Raw genomic sequence first — 17,579 nt, 5'->3', positions numbered from 1 at the left:
CGGCCCCACGGCCCCCCGAGACCCCCGGCCGGCCCCACGGCCCCCCGAGACCCCCGACCGCCCCCAAGGCGCCCAGATCCCATAAACCCCCAGCCCCGCCGGCCCCCGCCGGCCGCCCCGCCCCTTGCCCTACAAGGCCGTCACTTCCGGGCCGCGGCACTCTGCGCAGGCGCATCGCGTGCGTAGGAGCGCACCACCAAGCTCCGCCTGCCGCCAAAGCGACCGCCCCATTGGCCGACGTCTCATGCATATGCAAACGAAGCGACCCACTTTCGCTCAGGCCCGGGCTCTGCTTTGGATGGCTGGGGCGGGGCCCGGGTCTGGGGCGGGGCCGGGCGCAGGGAAGGAGCCTGGAGTTCCCGCTGCGGCCGCAGCGGCTTCAGAACCCCGAGCAGGAGCCGGGCGCGGAGCTGGACGGCTCCGCCATGAGCGCCCTGGACCTGGCCCGAGTGGGCGCGTGCGTCCTGCAGAACGCGGTGACCCGGGAGGTGAGGCCCGGCTGGCGGGCGGGGACCAGGGCGAGGGGCGGGCCGGGGGTCGCTTGGGCGCCCCTCATCCGGCCACCGGCCGCAGGCGGTGGAGCTGCGGAGCCTGTGGCAGGAGCAGCCGTGCGTGGTGGTCGGGCTGCGGCGCTTCGGCTGCCTGGTGTGTCGCTGGATCGCCCGGGACCTCAGCGGCCTCGGGGGTCTTCTGGAGCAGCACGGCGTGCGCCTGGTGGGCGTGGGGCCCGAAGCCCTGGGCCTGCAGGAGTTCCTGGACGGCGGCTACTTCGCGGGAGGTGGGTGTCCCCCAACCTCCCACTGGAGACGCCCCTGGGCCCCCTGACACCCTCCTCCCGGAAACTGTCCATGAGCAGGAAGGCAGCCCCCAGCCTCCTAGGGCCTCAGCTTCTCCATCTGTAAGGGGCTTCCGAGGCTCTTTGTTTACTGTAGATGGGGCCCCAATGCTGCACCCTAAGTGGGAACAGCAGAGAAATAAGCCTGGTCTGGGCCTGTCCCCGCTTCCCCTGCATCCCCCAAACTGGGAGTGTGGGCCAGGGCCTGCTGGTGGGGGGCGAGCCTGGGTGACGGTGGAGCAGGGGCTGGGCCTGGGGCCCAAGGCTGTGGCCTCTGCTTTCCAGAGCTCTACCTGGATGAGAGCAAGCAGTTCTATAAGGAGCTGGGCTTCAAGAGGTGAGTGTGTGGGCAGGGGTGTCCTCTGGGGTAGGCCTGGGCTGGCTGGGAACCTCTGCCCTCCTGCCCCCTGTCCCGGCCCCTCTGCTTCTCCCAGCCAGCTGGCTCTGACGCTCTGGCCGTCCTATTTGCCTGTTTCTCTTTTGAGTGCTGGGGGTCTGTTAGGGGCTCTGGGTAGGTGTCACGGCCACGCCCTGCCCCAGACTGACTGCGGAGTCTGGACCCCCAGAGAGGTCTTGGAGCCTAGTACCCTGTCATGGCTACCCCAGCCTCTGGTGCCTGTGGTGCCAGGTTCCCCAGGCACACCCAGCCGGGGCCCTGTCCAGGTTCTTGCCCCCTCTGCAGGGCCCCTGGCCAGCTGCCTCCAGCCTGGGGCCCCCTGTCTGGACCCTTGCTCAGATCGCTACCCAGCCCACCCTGGAGCCCCTGCTGAGAAGGGTGTGGGTGGGGCAGGCCTGAGGGTGGGCACTGGCCCGTGCACCAGGCCGTGGGGCTCAGTCCTGGCCAAGGTGCCTGGACGAGTGAGCTGCCACCCCTGCAGGTACAACAGCTTGAGCATCCTGCCCGCCGCCCTGGGGAAGCCGGTGCGTGATGTGGCGGCCAAGGTCAGTGGTGGCCGAGGTTGTGCGGGGACCTGGTGGAGGCGGCAGCCACTGGGCCTCCCCCTTGGGCTGGCTAAGCCCTGGCCCCCTCCCTGCAGGCTAAGGCTGCTGGCCTCCAGGGGAACCTGTCCGGGGACCTGCTGCAGAGTGGAGGGCTGCTGGTGGTCAGCAAAGGTGGGCCGGGCGGTGCAGGGGACAGAGCCAAGGCCTGGGGGGGAGCCTGGAAAGCTCCCGCCAAATGCGGGACTGAACCTTCCCCTTGTTTTCCTGGGTGGGGTGGCCCTCCTCCTGGGGGTGTCAGGGTGGACCTCCCACCCTAGTGGGAGAGGCAGCCGGGGGGGGCGCCCTGCACATGGGGCTGTGTTTGGGACCTGAGGTGGCAGCTGGAGCTGATTCCTGAGCAGGCTGCCTCACCCTCACCCACGGGTGAGATGCACGGAGTCTGCTGAGGGGTGGCGCTGACCCATGTCCACCTCCTCTTGGGGCACCAGGTGGCGAGAATGTGCTGCTGCACTTTGTCCAGAAGTCCCCTGGGGACCACCTCCCCCGGGAGAGCATCCTCCAGGCTCTGGGCATCTCAGCTGAGGTCCCAGCCAGTGAGCCGCCCCAGGTGAGCTCGGGCCTGGGAGCAGGCGGGGGGCTGCTGGCTACAGAGCCCCCTACTCCAGCCCTACCCCTGGGGTGCCACCTGTGCCTCATGCCAGACTGAGCGGGAGCCTTCAAGGCTTCTAATCTCGGTAGCTCCAGGCTGCAGATGTTGCCGGGACCCCACTTTGCAGCAGGAGACTCAGAGTAGAGGGTTGAGGGGCTGAGGGGCTGGGCAAACGGGTAGGGAAGAGGCGAGTCCTGTCCTGTCGGCTTTTCTGGGCTGGGGTTCGGCCGGGGGGTGGCGGCAGGCATTCTGTGGTTCTCGGGGGCAGCCTGTGTCCTTGTGCCCAAGCGTAGGGGAGTGAGCGATGGGCTGGCTCCCCGCCCCTGCAGCAGTCTTGTCCCCCTGCCTGGACACGGTCTGCCTGGCGTGTGAGCCCAGCTGCCCCCAGACCCTCGGGCAGTGTGGCTGCCTGATGGGGTCCCTCTGTCTCTGCAGTGTGATGAGGACGCGTGTAGGAGGTGAAGGCCCCAGGCCTCCGAGGACCCAGGAGGGGCCAGGGTTGGAGGTGAAGAATGTTCCGGGAATCTCCAGGACACAAATTGCCTGTTCCCTGACATTTAATCAGCCATTAAAGCTGGGGTCCTGGGCACTGAGTTTTTTCCCTGGCTCCTGCTGGCCGCCTGTTGGGTTCGTGGCATTTCAGTCCCTAGGAGTCTCTTCCCTGCTGTGACAGTCCCTGTTTCTGGGAAGGGGACGTGGGGCTGGGACCTCTCTGCCTTGTCATTTCCTCTGGGGTGGCACTCTGGGTCGGGGGAGGCTCAGGGCTGGGGGACAGCATGGGAGGGAGCGGTTTCTCTGTTACCTGCTGGGTTTGGTAGGCTGTTGGGGGTTTAGGGAAGGGACTGGTCGCAGGAAGGACATACATCATGTGGGCACATGTCTCAGACCTGACAGGCCCAAAGCAGTACACCTCGCCCCCCCGGCCCGGGGCAGGGCTCCCCTGCCATCTGCGGCCCTCTCAGGAGCTGACTTGCAGTTGTGGACTCTGGTGTCCTTGGTATCTCCCCTGTACCTCTTATTCTAAGTGGGGGTACCCATGCCCTGCCCAGCTTCTGTCCCCGCCCCTCTCAGTGGTGGTTAACACGCTCATCCAGCGCCCAGACTCTAACCCCCTCATCTGGGTCCAGTTACCAAGGCCTCAAGTCCAGACTGTCCAGTGGTCCCCGCCCCGCAGTCTGCAAGCGGAGTCCAAGGGCGGGCCTCTGGGGCAGCCTGGTCACCTCCGTGTCCCTGGAAGAACAGTGCTGGGGAGAGGGCCTCTACCCTCAGACCCCCACAAAGGCCCCGAGCCAGCTTCTTTGAAGCCTTTACTTAGTCCAAGTGTTTAGCGCTGGACTTTGAGAAGGACGCGGTTGGCAGTGGGCGAGGGCCAGGAGAGCGTGTGCGGGCTGCGCCGGGGCGGCCGTGAACCCGCGTGGCGGCGGGGCGCGGGGCGGAGTCTGCGCGGGGGGCCGCGGGTCCGCCCGGGGCGCACGCTGGTCCCGGCTGGCAGCACCGTCTCAGCCGCAAGGCCTCCCGGCTGGGAGCGGGCGGGACCGCGCAGGGCGGCTGGGCGTTGGCTACCAGATGCGGCATCGCTCGTGCGGGTGCATGGGGGTGCCCAGCGCGCAGTGGAACGCGTCGGCGAAGGCCGCCAGGTTCTGCAGCGAGCCCAGCACCCTGCAGGTGGAGGGCGTGGCCTGAGGGGGCGCGGGGGGAGGCGGGGAGGGGCGGGGTGTGCGCGTGCGAGGCTGGGACGGGGTGGCCACTTGCCTGTATTTGAGGGGACTGTGGACGTCGGTCTTGATGGACTGGACGGCGAACTCGGGCCGGTAGGTCCCGCACCACACCTGTGGGCGCAGCGGGAGGCTGCGGGCTGGGCCCGGCTCAGGAGGGGGACCGGGAGGGCGCATGCGAGAGGGCTTTCCCCGCAGGCGCGGGGCAGGGAGAGGGGGCGGCCTTGGCTCCAGTGGGGGCGGGGGGGGGCAGCGCCCACTTTCCAGGCACCCACTAGTCCCGCCAGCCCAGGCTGCCCTTTCTTGGTGGGGAGAGGGCAGCGCAGGTTCTTTCTCTGTCCTGCGACTTCGTGGGACCCCACCCCAGCCCGCCCCCGCATCCTGCAGCAGGCCCGCCCGCCCAGAGGCGCCCCGCGGCGTGTGCGTGAGCCGGACTGCCGGCGTCTCCACGGGCGGCTGCAGGCGTGGGCGCCTGGGGCGGGCCCGCGGCCCCTACCTGTGCGTAGTTGATGAAGAAGAGCTGGCTGAGGGTCAGGTCCAGTCCCGGCAGTTGCGGGTCCCTGCCGCCCTCCATCAGCCACTTCATGTACGCCTGAAGGCGGGGACGGGCCCGGGGCGTGGGTTCCGGAGCGGCGGGCGGCCCTTCCCGCCTCCGCGACCGCAAGCCCGGGACTCCAGCGTCCCTGGAGGGGCCCGCCGCGCGCACACCCACCTTGTACGCCTGCCGCACGCCCCCGTTGTCAGCAATGTTCTCCCCGAGCGTGCTGAACCCGTTCACCTGTGCACAGGACACGGGATGGCGCGGCCGCGGGGGCCGGCAGTCCCCTCCGCGGGGCCGGGGCGCAGGGCGGGCGGCGCACTCACGTTCTGCTGGTCGGCCAGGTCCCAGGTGTAGTTCCCGTACTGGTAGGCCATGCACTCGGACTGCTCCTGAAAGTGCTGGGCCGAGAAGTTGCTCCACCAGTCCAGCATGTTCCCATCCTTGTCGAAGTTCCTGCCTGGCGGGGGCGGCAGAGGCGGCTGCCCACGCGTGCCCCTGCCGCCCCCACAGGCCTGCGGCCCCTCCTCCCAGCAGCAGGAGCCCCCGGTGGGCCAGGAGGCGCTGGCCCCCAAAGGGCACTGGCCTGTGTGAAGGGGACGGCCCGGCTGTGGTGTCTCTTGTGCCGCAATGCCAGGGGGAGGCACTGAGGTCTCAGCAGTCTTGCTCGAATGCCCAGAGTCTCGGACCCCCTGGGGAGGGAGCCCCTGGCCCCGGGACCGCTGCCCTGGAAGGGTCAGTGTACACAGCCACGTGGGGAGAGCGTGTTGAGACAGACCTGGGTGTGGGCAGCAGCTACTCAGAATGAGGCAGGGGTCCCTCGGGGTGGTGGGGGCGTTGGAATGTCAGGGCCAGCAGGTCCCCGCCAGGGAGGTGGCTGGGGATGCTGACATGCCCGGGGCTGCCTGGGCAGGACCGCCAGTCGGCTTTGTTAGGTTTGTGGGCTTTGGGGGGAGCTGCCTGGTCGGCTGGCTCTTGTGCACCTCCTGGCCAGGCATGTGGAGCCTGGTTGGCACCTGGAACCCGCTCTGGGCACCGGGTGATGGACAGTCCCCTGAGCCCTCTGTTCAGCAAAGAGAAGGGCTGATGCTTTCCAGGCAGTGGCTCGACAGGGGTGGGGTGGGGTGGGGTGTGCGCAGCCCCCTTACCATTGTCGTCAAAGCCGTGGGTGATCTCGTGCCCGATCACCATCCCGATGCCCCCGAAGTTCAAGGCCTGGGGCTGCTGCTTGCTGAAGAAGGGGGGCTGCAGGATCCCGGCGGGGAACACTGCCCGCCACCAAGGGGGCACAGAGAAGCTGTGGGCAAGCCCACCTCCCGGGTGCCAAGCTCGGATCCCCCTTCCCATTTTACAGTTGAGGAAACTGAGGTGCAGAGGTGGGGGACAGCTCCAGGACCTAAGTCCAGGGCCTCTGCTCTTTGGAGTTGCCTGTAGGGACAGGTCTCAGCCGACCTCACCCCCTACCCCCACCCTGCGTACCAACTGCACAGACAGGGCCTCTTCGTGCGCACGGGGTACAGGTAGCACCCTCGCAGGGGCCAGCGGGGCAACTGCTCCCTGGGTGGGCAGGGCGGGCGGGGCAGACGTACCGATCTGGTTTCGGTTCGGGGAGTAGAAGGCGTTGACCACAGCAGCCCCGATGATCCAGCTGTGACGAGCAGGTGGGTCGCCTGGAGCCCCATGTCCCAGGGACCCACCTGCAGGGCCCTCCCGCCCTGGCTGACCAGAGCCCCCCTGCCCAGGACCCCCGGCCCCACCACCACACTCACAGATTCTGGTCCACTTTCTCCCGCAGCTTCTTGAGGCTCCTCTGGGCGCCGGCCTGGAGGTTCTGCAGGCTGTTTTCAAAGTACAAGTCCTCGGAGAAGTTCAACTGTGGGGGGGGCGGACACTCACTCCTGGCCCCGGGGCTGGGTCTGCGCAGAGGCCGGCCGGGTGCTCGGGAAAGGGCCTCGGGACTGGCCAGGTGTGCCCCATGGCCTCTGGGCTCCGGGTGCAGAGGGCTGGGTGGTGACCAGCCCTCACTAGGTGTTTGTGACCAGGCAAGTCTGCTTTCCCCAAGCCAAGGTCGGCAATGGAGCCCCCCGGGGCTGGCTGGGCACGGGCTGGGCTAGCAGCTGGGAGGGGTTGGCAGGTGCTGGCACAGAACACTGCCTCCCGGGAATTGGGGGCCCCACAAGTGGGGGGCACCAAACAGCTGGATTGGGGGGAGGGTCTGAGGGAAAGCAGGTAAGGTTCTAGGGTTGGAGCCAAGGGTAGAGGGGCTCTGGGGGTGAAGCCAGGGACAGGCGGGGCTCTGGGGGCATGGCCCGGGGCAGGGGGCCTCTGGGCATGTGGCGCAGCAGCTGGGGCGCACATTGGAATACTCCTCATCCAGATGCTTGTTACTCTCCTCCAGGATGTAGTCGGGATATCCGATCTGCTCCCGGATGTTCATGGCCTATAGAGAAGAGGAGGGGCCACTAGCTGCCCGCCCCATCATGGGCACCCTGGCTCTCTCTCCCACCCAGCCTTGCCAAGGGGCTGTGCGGGGAACAGCTCACAAGAACCCACAGCCAGCAGGGCTCTGGGTGGGGCCGGGAGGAACCTGCAGGGATTCTGATGGCTTCTGGCCCTCACTTCAGGGTGCCCTGTGCCCTGTGGCCATGGCTGCCCTGCCCATCCTGGGGGTGTTGTAGGGTCCCCCAGGCACTGACCAGGGGCTCGGTTTCCCATCCTGTCTTGGGCCAGGATTCCTTTTTTGAGCAAATCACCCCCTCCTAGCCTCAGTTTTCTCACCTATAAAGTAGGGGTGAGGATGTCTGCCCAGATCCTCCCTGGGGGTGTGTGGGGGGGTGTCTAGGGAGGAGGGGGCTTGCCAGGCCCCACCTGGGGCTGTCTGTGCCTCTGTTTGGGTGGCACCACCATGCCCAGCTCCAGCCACCCAGAGCTGGGATTCCAGAGCCTCCGGTGGCCCCTCACCTTCTCCTGAGCCTTCTGCTTGGACTCATGGTCCATCCAGGCCAGCTCGTCCAGGGTCTCCACGAACACGCCTCGCACCTTGTTGATGAGCTCTTTGACCTGGGGGCGTGCACACACGGGCTTGTGCCCCAGCTGTGGCCCGATGGGCCCTTTGCAGAGGGCTCAGTCTCAAAGGCTGCCAGGACCTACGTCTACCCGAGCAGGTGGGGGCGGGGAGGGACGGGGCAGAGCAGTGACCCCGGGACAGGGTCCTCACTGCTTTGGCTTCCATCCTCACACACAGGCCCAGGGCCTGGCCTCTCCTGAACCCACAGCTTGTCCCTGTCCTAAGGCAGCAGGGTCCTGGGGCATGACCCTGGCTGGGGGTTTAGAGGTGCCAGTTTGGAGGTGCCATCAGTGGCACTCTGACTCAGCAGAGGCACACCTAGGCTAAGTGTGACGGTGTGGTGGACACAGGATGCCTTTGGGTATACACCTGGTGCCATTGGAGGGTATGTCGCCCATGGGCCTGGAGCAGTGGAACTTGCTACAGGGGGCTGGGGGTGATGTGAACTGCTCCCCTTCTTGCCATGGGGCAAGGACATTGTGGGGAGGCTGTGCCAGGGTGAGCCAGCCTGGGAGGGACACTTGAGAGCAGAAAGCAGTCCACCTACCATCTTTTTGCTTTCTCTAGGAAATGCCTCCTTGACGTAGAGGAAACCTACGGCGCTCTCCATGTTGCTGTTGACATAGCTGACACACTCCCGCCAGCGCACCTCCTCCACTGTTGTGCCATACAGTGCCTGGTGGGGAGGGTGGGGGGCACCTGTGCATATGTTCATCCACCCATCCACCTGTCCACTCACCCACCCCTCCACTCACCCATCAATCCATCCACTCATCCACCCATCCATCTCTCCATCCATCCATGCATCCATCCACCCATCTATCCTTCATCCACTCACACACCCGTCCACCCACCCACCCACCCATCCATCCATCCATCCATCCACCCATCTACCCAATGACCATCTACTCACCCACCTATCCACCCATCCATCCATCCATCCACCCAACCCCCAACTACTCATCCATCCATCCACCCACCCATGCATCCATCCACCCATCCACCCAACCCCAATTAGTCACCCACCCATCCACTCATCCAACCCCCAACTACTCACCCATCCATCCACCTATCCATCCATCCATCCATCCATCCATGCATCCATCCATCATTCATCCACCCACCCATCCATCCATCCACCCCATCTACCCAACCCCCGATTAGTCACCCACCCATCCATCCACCCATCCACCCAAACCCCAATTAGTCACCCACCCATCCATCCATCCATCCACCCATCCACCCAAACCCCCATCCACTCACCCGCACACCCACCCACCATCCACCCATCTATCACTCATCCACCCATCCACCCATACACCCATCCACTTGCCTACCCATTCATCACCCATCTATCCATCCTTCACTTTGCCACCACATTTACCAACATATAGTGCCTGGCAGGATGTGCAGAAGGTGTCTGTGCATGTGCTCATTCATTCATTCATCTACTTACTCTGCCATACTCGCCAACACACAGCACCTTGCAGGGTGGCAGGCCAGAGAAAGTCCAGACATTCATTCATTCATTCACTCATTAAGCCACATTTACCACTGTCCCCACCTCAGTTTCCCCATCACAATGTAGGGCCTCCATCCTCCATCACTCAGGAGAAGAGCCTTGGAGTTCTCCTCGACTCCCTTCATTCCCTTTTCTCCCATATCTAATCCATCAACATCTGGTCTCCACTGCGTCTCCCGAATCCATCCACTGCCAGCACCCTGGTCCATCTCTGCCATCTCCCTTCTGGATGATCACAGCAGCCTCCCAGAATGCCCCTTCCCTCCACTTGAACCCCCACCCTCCGCCCCAGGCATTCTCAGAGCAGCCAGAATGACTGAGCAGGCAGGAGACATGACCACATCTGCTCCCCACACATGGAAGACAATCCAAAGGCACTGCTCTGGCCCAGGATTACCAGTCCCTGCCTCCCGCCCAGCCCCTGCCTCTATCCCGGCCCCTGCCTGCCTCCCCGCCTCTGCATCCCTCTCAGGCCCCAGCCCCCACCCCCAGCCCCCCGGCATCATCGTCCTCCTGTTGTTCCTGCCTCGGGCCTCCACGCTGGCTGTCCCGCTCCCTGGAAATCTCCCCCGAGGCCTCTTCGTGCCTGGCCCATTCTTGCCTTAAGGGTCTTAGAAGTCACCTCTGTAGGGAAGCCCTCCCTGCCCTCAGCTGCTCCCCCTCCACCACCCTTTTTATTTTGATAGGGCAGATTTCTGATCTGTTGATTGTCCCCCCAACCAGGTCAGGCGCCTCATCTTTCTTCTCTGTGGCTCTGACCCCAGTGTTGAGCTCTGTGTGTGGCCCATACAGATGTGCATATCATATATACACTGAATGAATGAATGAATGAATGAATGAATGGAGGGCCAAGAGCCTCCTCTCTGAGGCGCACCTTGCGGTAGTTCACGCGTGCATCCTTGAACCGCTGGCTCAGGCTGCTGACACGGTCCAGCACCAGGCGCCAGACCAGGTAGTTCTGTACTGTCCTGGGGGTAGGAGGTAAAGGGGGTGAGTGACATTCTCCCGGGAAGGAGTCATGGCTCATGGTCCCCTAATCCGTAGGCTCCGCCCCAAGCAGGGAGTTCAGGGCTCTGGAAAAGACCTCAGACAACAGCCCCTGCCCCAGCCCCTGCCCCAGATACTCCTGTCTGGCCCTGGAGGCTTGAGGTGCCCCGAGGAGAGGTCTGCATCTCTAATGTAAGGCTCCAATGACCCCTGAGATGTCACCCTTCATGTCCCTCTCCCCTTGGCAAATGCTCTTTGGGGGAGGGGGAGAGAAGGGCAGAGATGGAGGGGCCCCTTGGCACCTTTGTTAGGTCTCACCTGGCTGAGAAGATACCTATGATGTCCTCGAGATTCTGGAGGTAGGGGATGCCGTAGACCACCACTTCCTCATTCGGTAGCAGGTTGATTGTGACAGAGGCTAGCACAGTTTGTATGAAGAGGGTCCAGTTAAATCCCTGGGAAAGGAGGCAGTGGTGAGTGTGTGTGAGAGAGAGAGAGAGGGAGATTGAGAGAGAGAAACAGACACTGTTCTGGGCATCCAAGAAACCCAGCCTTTACCCAGGCCTGTTAAAGAATTACGAGTGAAGGCATAGTTGATCAAAGGTGGTACATTAGTACAGAGCCTACAGATGGTAAAAGATAATAAGAGGCTATGTCAATATGCTTGGAAACTTAAGTGTGATGGAAGAATTTCTGGAAAAACGTCATTTGGGGAAACTGACATAAGAATTAGAAAATATGAAGTCTTATATGGTAAATAAGCTGAATCTCTAATTGAAAACATTTCCTCAAAGAAATTTCCAGGCCTACTTACTTTACCAGTGGATTCTCTCTGGCATTTAAAGAAGAAATACTGCCAATTTTATTCCAACTTTCCAAAGAGAAAAACAGTGAACTTGATTTATGAGGCCAAGAATAATCTTAAAACCAAAATAAGGACAGTACATGAAACAAAAACAATTAGCCAGTCTCACTTATAATCATATGATCACAGATGCAAAAATCCTAAATAACATATTAGCAAGCAGAATTCAGCTAGACATATGTAAAAAGGATAATATTTCACAGCCAAATTAGATTTATTCCAGGAATGTACGTTTGGTTGAACATTTGAAAATCCATACTGTGGTGTGGACGCTGTGATAACTGAGGAATGAAGGAAAGGGATGTGGTCATTTCAACAGATGGAGCAAAAGCCAACGCTCATAGCAAACTTGAAATAGAAGGCAATTTCCCTGAACCAATAAAGGGAACCTATAAAACAACAACAGTGATGAAAAGCAAACTGCCACAGCAAACTTTCTGGCAAAATGTTGATAGCTTTTCCTCTGAGGGTAGGAAGGAAATAAGATGTCTACTGTGATGGTTTGAAGCTGGAGATACCAGAGAAATGTGTTCTTAAATTTAACCCGTTCTTCTGGGTGCAAACCCGTTGTAAGCGGGACCTTGTGACGAGGCTACTTCACTTAGGGTGTGTTTCACCTCAGTCAGGGTGAGTCTTTGTGATGGTTTCGAGGCTTATGGACCCCGGAAGATCATGTTCTTAAAGCTAATCCATTCCTGCGGATTTGGACCTATTGTGGCTGGGGCTTCCGATTAGGTGTTTCCTTGAGGTGTGACCCAGGTGGGTCTTACTCTTTTTAGGAGAGGATGAAACTTGGAGAAAGAAACAGAGCAACAGACCAGAAGTTGAGAGAGAAGCGCACAGAAGCTGCGAGAGAAAGCCCCAGAAACAGAGAGGAAGCCACTGACACGACGCTGAGAGCAGTGAACCCCAGAAGAGGAGGGAGAGACCAGCAGATGCTGCCTTACCACATGGCAAGCCAAGGGCCCCGGGATCACTGGCAGCCAAGGCCAGAGAGCTCCGGTCTTTGGGGAAAAAGCATCACTTTGACGATACCTTCATTTGGACTTTCTTTTGGCCTCAAAACCATATGCTAATCAATTGCCATTGTTTAAGTTGGCCTACTTCATGGTATTTGCTTGAGCAGCCTAGCAAACAGATTTTAGTACTGGGAGTGGGGTGCCACTATTGCAGTTACCAAATATGTGGAAACAGCATTGGAGTTGGGTAATGGATAAAGGCTGGAAGAATTGTGAGGTGCGTGATAGAAGGGCCCAGATTGTTTTGGTACAAATATGGACACTAAAGGTACTTCCAGGAGGCCTTAGAAATGATGACTGTGTTGCTGAAAACAGGAGGAAAAGTGATCCTTGCTTTCAAGTGGTAGAGAACTTGGTGAAATCGATTTCTGACGTTGAGTGAAGGCAGAATTTGAGTATAAACTTGGATATTTTGCTGAGATTATTTCCAAGATAAGTCTGGAAATCCTGGCTTCTTCTTAACTTTATAGTGAAATGAGAGAGGAAAGGGACAAGCTGAGAACTGAACTCCTGGGCACAAAGAAACCAGAACCTGATGTTTTGGAAAATTCTCAGCTTCTGGAAAGCACGCCCCCAGAGAATAGTGCTCCATGGGAAATTTAACTGAACATGGAACCAGTCAGCAATTTTTGTGCAAGTCAGGTTTGGAGGTGCAGTTATCCAGGAAGGGTCTGTCCAAAGTCCTGCTGTCCAATGCTGGGCCCCTGGGAACATATGCAAAACTGACAAGTTTTTGCATGATTTGTCTGGACCACTGTCAGCTAGATCAATAGGGACAGAGAGGGGACAAATTGAGGGAAAAATCACTCCAAGGGCAGAAGCATGGAAGCTGAGGCCTGGACCCAACACCTACCCTTGTGTGTGGAAAGGGTGAGTCTTCCCTGGGGGCTTAGAGAGGGCAGGCCTCCCACCCATTGGGCAGCAGAGTGCGGCCGCCCCAGTGCTCACAGAGGGTGGAGCTTGTGTCCTGGGGACTGGGGAGAGTCTGGCCATCACCCTGAAGCTTGGAGAGGGTGGAGCCTTCACCTAGAGTTTGGGGAACACGGCCACTGGGAAGACATTTGGAAAGGGTTGGGGCCACACTCGTCAGGTCCAGAGGACAAAACATGGAGCCATAGATGACTCTCAGACCTTGAAATCGAATGGAGTTTGCCCTGCTGGGGTTTGAACTTGTTTGGGACCCATGATCCTGTTTTCCTCCTAATTTTTCCTTATGGGAATGGAGATGTTTCTCCTAGGCCAGTCTCTCCACTGCATATCGGAAGCAGATAACTTGTTCTCTGGTTTCCCAGGTCCAGACGGGGTGGGGGGGGAGGAATTCTGCCCCAGGAGTGACCACACCATAATTGATTTTGATGAGACTTTGTACTTAGTATTGTTTCTGAAATGACTTGAGGGTTTTGGGATATTCTGATGGAATCAATGTATTTTGCATATAGAAAGAAAATCTCTTTTTTGGGGTCCAGAGGGTGGAATGTGGTGGTCTGTAGCCGTTATGTCCCAAAACATGTGTTCTTAAGGTTGAGCCATTCCTGTGGAAGTTGGACCTTTTGGTGTGGTCACTTCAGTTAAGGCGTTGCCCGCCTTATTCAGGATGGTTTTAATCTGATTACTGGAGTCCTTTATAAACAGAATGAATTCAGACACGAGAGAGAAAGCCATGGAAAGCAAGAAATGAACTTGGAAGGAAAGAGAGACCGAGAAACACCACATGTGCGTTGCCATGTGACAAGCTAAGGACCCCAGGACACCGGCAGCCGCCCTGCCCACCATTCTTCAGGGAGAGGCACTGCCTTGAGGACACCTTGATTTGGACTTTCTTTTAGGCTCAAAACCCATTGTTGAAGTTGGCCCATTTCACGGTGTTTGCTTGAGTAGCCCAAAAACCTAAAACAGATTACTCTCAGAATTTAATTATGCTGAAAGTCCTAGCTGGTTCAATAAAACAAGAACACTAAATAAGAGTGATAGGCATTGAAATGAAGACATGAAAGTTATTTTTCACAAATGCAAAGAAAATCTGAAAAGTTGTACAAATAAACTATTAGAATTAGTGCATGGACTTGGGAAGGCTTCTGGATCTAAGGTCAGCATTTCTACGTGCCAGCACCAAACAAGAAGATGACACCTAACAAAATTATACCATTGACGATCATTTAAAAAAACAACAGCAGTCCCCTAGGAACAAATCTAACATGTGTAAGACCTTGAAATAGGAAACTGCGAAACTGAGAGAAATTAAAGAATGCCTCAACGTCAGGTTTGTGGGCTGGGAGACGTGGCAGAGATGTCAGTCTTCCTGAAATCAGGCTGTGGATTCCAGGCAATCCCTTCAGAAATCCCAGCAGGTTTTCTGTGGAATCGACAAGCTGATTCTCAGTTTTATATGAAGATGCAAAGGGCCCACCATACTTCGGACAGTCTTGAGGACACAAGTTGCTACACTTCTCTCTCTTGGATACCAAGACTTATAGGAAGCTGCAGAAGCAAAGTCGGCCTGGAGATACCAGGAGACCAAGGGAGCAGAAGAGGTTCCTGGAATGCACAGATATGATAAATGTCACTGCAGAGCAGCGGGTAAAAGGGAGTCCTTTCAGCCAGTGGCACCGGCTCATCTGCCTTTCCATGAGGACAAGTCTGGAACTTCTCCATCTCACTGTCTACAAAACTCAATTCCAGGTGGACGGTGGATCTATGCGGCCTCGAGAGTATATGCAAAGATTTCTTAGACAGAGAGCCCTACTCAGAAAGGATGAAGTCTTTGATAAGTTGATAAATTGCATTACTTTAAAAGCTCATTTGGAAACCAAAGAACCATTATGAGAGTAAAGAGGCAAGCTGTGGAGAGGGAGAGGGTATTAGTTGCATATCTACTGAGAAAGGGTGGTGGGCACCTCCCAAATATATACGAACTCTAAAATCAAGAAGAAAAAGGCAGACAGCCCAAAAAGCAAAAGGGCAAGAAGCTTGAACAGTCACGTCACAAAAGAAGGCAAAAAGCAGGAGGTGGTGATCAGCTCCTCAGCTGCTGGGGAAGTAAAGGGGACCCGGCCCCAGAATGGCTAAGATGGAAAGGATGTCTCCAAGCAGGGTGAGGCCCTCTTGCATGCTGGCTTGACATCAGCTTTTAGAGTAGAACCCGTGCCCGCTCTGCCGCCGCTTCATTCCAACAGAAGTGCACGTGGGTGTGCGCCGAAGGTACACAAGAGTGACATGGCGGCCTCGTGGGACACAACCGGAACTGGGCTCACCCAAAGGGGCAGCACAGCAGCCCAGGATGAGCCTGCGTCTGCTGCCAGCACCCAGATGAGCCGGCGCCGCGGCGTGGCTGAGTTCCACCTGCAGAACATGGCGCAAAAGAAGCGAGGAGCGAACAGCTGCGTGTGTGAGAAGCCGGGTCAGGCCCCTGGGGAGGACGGGGGTGACCAGAAGGGGCGTGGGGGGGCTTCTGGGCTGTGGCCTGTGGTGCGGTGGCGGGAGCACGTTCACTCTGGAGATTCTAAGAGTGAAAAAGGCCTTTTAAAGCAAACACGCAGGAACCCCGGGTTCCTGGGCTCCCCTGAACCTGCTCCCATGCCAGCTCCACGGCACCCTCAGGCCTTGTGCCGTCTTCCTCTCACTTCCGTAACTAGTCCATTTGCAAAAAGCCTTTGGTCCTGCCCTGAAAATCAGTCCAGAGCCTGCGCCCCTGGCCAGCCCCTGCTCACCACGCTGGCCGCCTTATCTGTCTGGGAAGTTGCCCAGCTGACCTCTCTATCTCAGGCTTGTGCCCTTTAGCTCAAGAGCCAGAGGGAGCCTCTTAAAACCTGAGTCAGAGCCTGTCCCTCCTGCGCTCCTCCACCCCCCACGTGGTCCTCTCCACCCGCCTTTCCCCTCCACCTGCGCCTCCTCGCCTCTTCCCACATGCCAGGCAGCCCCTGCCCCAGGGCCTTGGCACGCGCCGCTGGACCACGGCACCCAGACTTCACGCATCACCTCCCCGCAGAGGCCTCTCTGCACCCCCCTCCTCCCCGCAGAGGCCTCTCTGACCCCCCCCCCCGTCCCTACCCTCCTCTGCCTCAGCCCACGGGTGGCCGCCCTACACTCTGCACGGCCCTGTGCTCTCCCCGCCCCTCTCCCATCAGAGCTCAGGTGCCCTGGCAGGGGCTCCGTCCTTGAGTTCAACTGTGCCACTCAGTGCCCGGGCAGCGCCTGGTGCCTGGACAAGGCCGTGGTTGAGAAATGGTGGCCCCAAAAGTTGCGTCCCCCCGGGACCTGTGGGCGGGAGATACTTTGGTAAGGAGGTCTCTGCAGGTGGAAGGGAGCACCTTGGGACAGGACACCCTGCATTCCCGGGCAGCCCCAACTCCAACCAAAGAGTCCTTGGAAACCGAGGTGAATACACCCAGGCGGAGTGCGTGACAACAGGACTGCGGCCCAAGGGGTGCCCAGGACAGCCGCAGCGGGGAGCGAACACGGGACGGGGCGCAGGCCGTGCTGACGTGGGCTGCCAGCGCCCCAAGCTGCCCCGTTTGTGGACGTGATGGCTGAACTCAACGGAGGAGCCGCCCTGGGGCTGCCTTGGGGCTGGCGGGCGGCACCCCGCAGGCCGACATGGGGCTGGGCTGCGACTGAAACAGGGGCCCCAGGACCCAGGAGAGCGAACGCCCGGGGTGGATGGGCCTGGGCCCCCCTCACCCCCAGTTTTCTTGTTTTGTCCTGGCTAAGGGCTCTATCACCAGACACCTAGAATTTCCCAACAGGAGGGTGAGTGGAGCTTCGGGTTGCATTCCTGCCCACGCCTTCTGCCCTGCCATGGGGGCCACCCTGCCCATGCCCTCGGCCCTCCGCCTGGGGGGCCACCCTGCCCACGCCCTCGGCCCTCCACCTGGGGGTCCACCCTGCCCATGGCTTCCACCTGGGGGTCCAGCCTGCCCACGCCCTCGGCCCTCCGCCTGGGGGGTCCACCCTGCCCACGCCCTCGGCCCTCCGCCTGGGGGGTCCACCCTGCCCACGCCCTCGGCCCTCCGCCTGGGGGGTCCACCCTGCCCTCGGCCCTCCACCTGGGGGGTCCACCCTGCCCACGCCCTCGGCCCTCCGCCTGGGGGGGTCCACCCTGCCCTCGGCCCTCCACCTGGGGGGTCCACCCTGCCCACACCCTCGGCCCTCCGCCTGGGGGGTCCACCCTGCCCTCGGCCCTCCACCTGGGGGGTCCACCCTGCCCACACCCTCGGCCCTCCACCTGGGGGTCCACCCCCTGCCCACAGCCTCTGCCTGGCCTGAGCCCGCCTCCCGGGCTTCCTGCTCCTGGGACGCGCCGGCCTCACCTTCAGGTTGAACCTGATCTGGAGCTCTTGCAGGTCCATCCTGTGGTACAGGGCGGTCACGTCGTGCCGCTCCTCCTGGGGGGCTGTGGCCTGCGGTGGGGGGGACCGCGAGGTCACGGCAGGCCCCCCGGGAC

At 60.1% G+C, this 17,579-nt stretch overlaps 2 protein-coding genes across 3 annotated transcripts in view; one reads left to right on the top strand and one right to left on the bottom strand.

Annotated features, from left to right (window-relative positions):
- Window positions 1-321: 321 nt before the first annotated feature.
- PRXL2B (peroxiredoxin like 2B) lies at window positions 322-2,988 on the top strand. Its single transcript, XM_077138252.1, has 7 exons — window positions 322-488; window positions 574-778; window positions 1,121-1,172; window positions 1,714-1,777; window positions 1,873-1,948; window positions 2,266-2,384; window positions 2,862-2,988. Exons 1-7 carry the CDS (start codon window positions 426-428, stop codon window positions 2,886-2,888), a joined length of 606 nt encoding a protein of 201 aa, XP_076994367.1. The 5' UTR covers window positions 322-425; the 3' UTR covers window positions 2,889-2,988.
- A 926-nt stretch (window positions 2,989-3,914) lies between these two features.
- MMEL1 (membrane metalloendopeptidase like 1) overlaps window positions 3,915-17,579 on the bottom strand; it is a 52,271-nt gene continuing 38,606 nt past the window's right edge. For both annotated transcript variants that reach the window (XM_077151539.1, XM_077151538.1), the window contains exons 11-24: window positions 17,446-17,535; window positions 10,574-10,710; window positions 10,143-10,236; window positions 8,294-8,422; window positions 7,641-7,739; window positions 7,036-7,119; window positions 6,449-6,552; window positions 6,269-6,327; window positions 5,828-5,947; window positions 5,006-5,139; window positions 4,854-4,919; window positions 4,638-4,733; window positions 4,179-4,255; window positions 3,915-4,085 (exon numbers count right to left, since the gene is read on the bottom strand). In XM_077151539.1, coding sequence (XP_077007654.1) covers window positions 3,986-4,085; window positions 4,179-4,255; window positions 4,638-4,733; window positions 4,854-4,919; window positions 5,006-5,139; window positions 5,828-5,947; window positions 6,269-6,327; window positions 6,449-6,552; window positions 7,036-7,119; window positions 7,641-7,739; window positions 8,294-8,422; window positions 10,143-10,236; window positions 10,574-10,710; window positions 17,446-17,535 — 1,389 coding nt within the window. In that variant the 3' untranslated portion in view covers window positions 3,915-3,985. The remainder of the gene's footprint in view (window positions 4,086-4,178; window positions 4,256-4,637; window positions 4,734-4,853; window positions 4,920-5,005; window positions 5,140-5,827; window positions 5,948-6,268; window positions 6,328-6,448; window positions 6,553-7,035; window positions 7,120-7,640; window positions 7,740-8,293; window positions 8,423-10,142; window positions 10,237-10,573; window positions 10,711-17,445; window positions 17,536-17,579) is intronic.

This window comes from Tamandua tetradactyla, chromosome 2 (genome assembly GCF_023851605.1).
Source record: "Tamandua tetradactyla isolate mTamTet1 chromosome 2, mTamTet1.pri, whole genome shotgun sequence".
NCBI classification, from domain to species: Eukaryota; Metazoa; Chordata; class Mammalia; order Pilosa; family Myrmecophagidae; genus Tamandua; species Tamandua tetradactyla.
Note: the sequence above shows the minus strand (reverse complement) of the source record. Positions and strands in the feature narration are given on the sequence as shown.